The sequence below is a fragment of the Phalaenopsis equestris genome, unplaced genomic scaffold (assembly GCF_001263595.1).
Source record: "Phalaenopsis equestris unplaced genomic scaffold, ASM126359v1 Scaffold000511, whole genome shotgun sequence".
Lineage (NCBI taxonomy): Eukaryota > Viridiplantae > Streptophyta > Magnoliopsida > Asparagales > Orchidaceae > Phalaenopsis > Phalaenopsis equestris.
The window spans coordinates 2275416-2281489 of NW_018164951.1; the positions used below are offsets into that span (position 1 = coordinate 2275416).

Below are 6074 nucleotides of genomic sequence, written 5' to 3' on the forward strand. Positions count from 1 at the left end.
TTGAGCTATGTATATAATGTTTCTTATGTTGTTGTCAATCAAAGAAATATTGTTTGTAATTAAGTTTTCAGATTAATTTTTATAAATTTGATCTGGGTGTAAACTCCTATTCAACACGGTTAGCTTGTGTTTTGAGTCAAATCTTTAAGTTTGAACACGAAGACTTTGACTTTTGAATATTGAACTCATACATCATCAATTTATGTTGGTTAAAGAAGTGATGAGCTTTTTACCTAGTGGCATTTTACTTAGAATTTAAGTTATGTTTGAGGATTTTTTTTCTTATAAAAATAGTTAAAATAATTAAATATACTCATCTTACATATATTTTTTAATTTGTATTTCAAGGAAATATTAAAAAAAAAGATTTAAGATATTTTTAATAACTTGGAAAAATAAAAATTTAATCCTGCTCGCTTCTCTTTCATCAATCACATCGATGCACTCAATTCCTATATATTTAGGTATTTAATCCAAACTTCAATTTATACGTAGATATCACAATACTTGTATATGAGAAGGGTGTATTTCAATAATTAAAATTTAAAATAATAATATTTTTTTTATGTGATGTGAAAATTTTGGGTGGCATCAACTATAAAAAGATAAAGTATCAAAATAGTATCTGACTATTTATACAGGGCTAATTTACTCTGCCGTTTATAGAAGTGTCAGCATAGTTCTTAAATTCTTTTAAAATTATGATTGATATAGTACCCATAGAGAATTATAAGAACTCAATATAAAAATAAAGAGGGAATTATGTTGTTACTTGTATAAATTATAGGATTAAAACGAACCCATATAAATAATCGAAAACTATTTTGGCACTTTATTCATATGTAAGAAACAAAACTTAGGTGTTATACTTGTACATACATATGAATTGAATGATATATATATATATGTAAATCTCTTTAATTTCTAACTTAGTTGTCACTAATTTCATATATATATATATAAATCTTACTATCAATAAAAATGATTAATTATATAATCTTAAGTCTATCTCTTTGCTCACGAGCGACTATAATCATCAAAGTGTTAGAAAAATATAACGAAGCAGCAGACTAAATAAATTGTTTTTTTGGTCTTTGCTTTAGCCATGTACATAATGCTAGTTGGAAACGACCGGCGGCGACTGGGAAATAGCTGTGCTAACATCCAAAACAAAATTGACTTGACAGCCAATTACCTAATTTTTTACACATTTCTCATTCATTGAATAGTGAGAGCCAAATTGGCTCTATGATTGAAGTGATTAAGCAGAGATAAGAAAATAGATCAAATTTATAAAGGGCTTTAATTTATTGAAAAAGAAATAAAATGTAAAAAAATATAAGGTATTATTGCATGCAGGAAAATTCGTATAAATTCATGACAATAGAGTGATTGTTTAACATCTTAGTATTGCACAAAATATAATACAAATAGATGAAAGAGAAGAAACACCAAAATTTTTTACTTGAAAATATGGAAAAGGAAAAATTCGCAAGGCTTGGTCCCATTAAAATAATCCATTATATGTGTGTAAGTGTGAGGTTGCGCATTTCTTTTGCAACTATGAGAATGGGATTTCAGATTTACACTAAAAATTACACTTGTGGCTTGTTGACGACAAGTGGTGTTTGACGGTCGCAGACAGACAGTGGTCGAAATTGGTTAAGAAGGCTGATGGATATTGTCAGGTTTTCTCTCCAAACAGGCTCTAGAATTCATGTTCTCCTGCTTCTCCCCTCAAGTGAAGAAAGGAGGTCAATTTATGGTCTATTGGCAAAGGGCATTTAGTCTTTTGCTGAATAGTTCCCCCAATCACATGATTGGACTATCTATATTGGTCTCCTTCATAATATAGATTTTTGTAATGATTTAATAGCCCTAATGACCTTAGGATTCGGTGATCTCAGACTTGTTGAATTTCTCTCATCGAGACAATCGATTTGATGATAAATATGTCAAATTTAGAGTTCATTTGACCTCTCGATTAACAATCCAAAGCCTCTAAATATGTTTTAATGGCTTGGTCTGAACTTGGTTGCATCCAAATTGAATCAACTTTGGAATTACTACGTTCGTCTTGTTGAGGCGGCCAATTTAACTATAAACTTATTAGAATCGGGACTCCGGAAGATCTTGAATTTGAATCAAAAATATTTATTACTAAAAATAGCTCAAGATTTGCGCCGTACGATAAAAATTTCCTAATCATGCATCGTACAACAAAAATATAGTGTATTTAAAATTATTTATAGTTATTTAATTTGATGTAAAAGAAATGTAGGAATTTATATTTTATGTTTGATTTGAAAAGAAATGAAATTAATGTGAACCACGGCCAGTGATTTTGACGGGTTAAGTAACATGGTAAATGAAGAATTTAAAATACAAGTGTTAAGTAACATGGTAAATTTCAATACTGACTAAAAGGTTTACATTGCATTTTCATTTAATTTACACCACCAAGTCAGGCAACTAAATAGCAATCTCAATCACATTATTTTATTATTATTATTATTATTATTATTATTGTGATTTTTCAAGAGATAAAAGAGAAAATGAGACTTAAACGTACACCTAAATACTCATTAGGCTAATAAGTTCAACCAGTCTCCTTGATTAATACAAATTGAATAAGAGGCTAATAAAAGTAGCAATGTAAAATGTAAGACTTTTGTCCAAAATGAAATTATCCAAAGTAATTAAACCCAGCTTACTGACCCAAAGGCTAAGCAACTCACCCAAGTTTTGAAGTTACCTGAAAACTCAACAAGCCTATGATAAGTTGGTGAATGAAGCTACCAAAAATAGTCTGTTGTTCATGAATAGTTTATGTTTGATTCCTTAAGGAGCTTGTGTTTGAATAGTTTGTTAAGTGAGTCAAACACTATCAATTTTTTTAACTCAAATTACAAACAAGCCGAACACAAACAACCCTTTATTCGATCATGTTCGGCCCATTTTAACCCGAATAAAGAATTTATATTTATTATTTATATAATAACATATTTTATATATTTATATCTTGATCGTGTTTAGCTCAAAATGATATATAACAACATATTCTCCAACATTAAATCATCACAGCTCGTGGTCATGTGATTTTGTCTTTTATTGCATAAGAATAGTGCATATTCAAATTGATTACCCTCCATCTATTTTTTAATTAATTTAAATAAGTTAATTCAGCACGAACGTGAGCTAAAAACAAACACGACCTGATTGTTCACAAGTCATTTTGAACACGTGTAAATTTCAAACAAAATAATATATATAAACAAGTTGAACAGAAACATATGAAGACTATTTAAATAAAAATTTATATATAAAAAAAAAAACCTTCACAAGAATATATTCCACACTATGAATATTTGTATATTTAAAGCCATCCTTTCACCTAAACATTTAACTGATCCGAATTTGAAATCTGATATTACAACTAAGAAACGATAAATTTTGGCTCAGCATACTTCAACTGAACAGAAATCAAGAATAGTTTCTTATCATAAAATTAATTTGAAGGATTTGCATATATATCACATAATTCTTATATATTTATATATCCAGCACCAACATTTTGATATTTACTTTCATAACACAAATTTTAATTCACATCAAATGCCCCACAAATATTAACTTTTTAAAATAAAATGCACATTAAGATCTTGATATTTACGTTTATAACACTTCAGAATATCATTACACATCAAAATGCAAGTACAAAAAGTAGTCCTTCACTAACATGACAATTGTTTGGTATGTATGTAAATCCCCCCCCAAAATTTTTATATTTAACATGACCGAGAGCTCTTAGATCTATCATCTCTATCAGGTCCAGAGGACGAAGGCTCGCCAACAGAATCTGGGAAGGAAGGAGATGGCAGAAGTTCCTTCTTAAGAGAGGTTTGCATCCCTGAAATTTCCTGAAAAATAATTTTGATTTTTATGATTGAAGATGTGTTACATATAACGGATAGATAAATCACGACAAGAATAAAAATTGGAACACTAAAGTGGTTGGGTGAGGCAGAGACTTATAAGAAGCAGGCAATGAAATATTGGTCCATTCCATTGAGAATAGGAAGAGTTTATATACAAAACCACTCGCTTCCTATGTATTTACATATCTAAAACAAGAATTTTGATTTTACATATGTATACCACCTTACAAATGTATGAAAAGGCGTATTTCTTAAAAGTTATAAGAGTGGTATTTTCGATGTGAGATGAAAGATTTGGGTGGTAGAGATGTAAAAAATAAAATTCAGGTGTTTGATATGCAATGCATGAGAATTGAGTGATATGTATGAAAATGCCCCTCGATAATATTGGAAGAGAGATGCTTTGGAAACTTAAGGTGAAGTGACCTGAGGTCGAGCAAATTTTATGCTCGATGAAGATTTTAAGTTCAAACTTAGTTGAACAAAAGGTTTGGTTGACGAAATATTTTTCTAATAAGTACAAAGAATATATTTAAAGTGATATGCAGTTCTTTTTTAGTTCGGTTTTTGAATAGAACTGATAAAAGCAATTTATTCAATGGAGCCATCATGATCATAGTCGTTGTAATCCGTCTTTTGATTAAGAAACTCGATGCAACGAAGCCATTTATTAATTGAGAATTATTCGGCTTTTAACATGATTATTTTGTTGTTAAAATGATTGATCTCATGTTTTAGTTCATTGATAGTTATAAAGGATACTCATTTCTTTATCAAGAGATTTTCTATAGAATTCATGCATAGTGTGAGCTTGAATATCCCTAGAATTTTTAGGTTTTCTTGAAGACATAAATAATTTTTTCTCAAATTTAATAGTTGAATTATAAGTTTTTTATTAGTTCATCCTTCTCATAATCTGTTGATGAGTAGAGATCACATTCATCTCAACTATTGTAATAATTTGTTTAAGAACAATTTTCACAACAATTACTGAATTTGAATTCAGAACTAGGAGCTATTTTTTCAAGGGAATCTCAACTTGATTGCTCATAATTAAAAAAAGACTCCATTAAAGTATTGTTTAATCATTCATCAATTTCCAACTGATTGTGTTTTTTTCAAGGAAATCTCAGCATGGTGGCTAATCATGCCACATCGATAGCATTTTATGTTAGCCCTTTTTTTTTCTCTTTCCTTAGGCTTGAGAGAATTCACGCTTAGAGGATTCCTCTTGCTTGATAGAACACATTTCATTTTCATGTTTTATCAAAAAAAATTCTCAAATTTTCTTTTTTAGAGTATTTTCCTCTAGAGGGTCCGTCAAATGCGAATTATTCACAGAAGACTCCTAATGCTTTCTTTCCATAAGCCATTCTATTTTTAGTTGGAACAATTAGATATCACTACACAAATCTAAAACTTCCTGTCAATAAGTTTGCCTTAAGAATAAGCATCATAAGGTATATGTTATTTTGACCCTCAATTATTGAACTAAGGTAAAATGACACTTTTGTAATGTGGTACCGCTCACCTACCACATCTCACATACCGCTCACCTACCACATCTCATCTACCTCCCACCTACCCCTCTCTTGCTTCTATAAATAGAGAGGGTGTGAGGCTTAGGAGAGCAAGGGAAGAGAACTTAAGCTACCACAAAGGAGGAGAGAATAGCTAGAGAGTTAGAGAGGAAAAAAAACATCTTGAGACCTTGTATCAAGGTGTCGCTTGAGAGGGAGGTCATAGAAAAAAGATGATGGCTCATTTCTATGTATAAACTATGTATTCTTCATTTTTTTTTGCCTTAGTGAACTATTTGATTGATTCCCTCCCGTGGAAGTAGATCCAATTGGATCGAACCACGTAAACGATTTGAGTTTGCTTGTGTTCTTTGCGTTTCATTTATATGTCAGAAAGTACATATCTCACAATAATTGGGGTCATCTGTGGGAAGATCCATACTTCTTGGCTAAAGGTGTCCGCATAAAGATGTTCGCGGCCAGCGACGAAGAAGAGGAGTTCGACATTCACGAACAGAGGAGCAAGTGGATCGCGTCGCAAGCAGCCGAATCGCGACAGATTCGGTGAGCAGTGGAAGCTTTGATCGACTGGATTCGCACCGCAGGTTGTGCGGTT

General features: G+C 31.0%; 1 protein-coding gene across 1 annotated transcript in view; it reads right to left on the bottom strand.

Moving 5' to 3' along the window:
* Nucleotides 1-3634: 3634 nt before the first annotated feature.
* LOC110028366 overlaps nt 3635-6074 on the bottom strand; it is a 17766-nt gene continuing 15326 nt past the window's right edge. Inside the window, exon 3 of the mRNA XM_020730187.1 lies at nt 3635-3920. Coding sequence (XP_020585846.1) covers nt 3789-3920 — 132 coding nt within the window. The 3' untranslated portion in view covers nt 3635-3788. The remainder of the gene's footprint in view (nt 3921-6074) is intronic.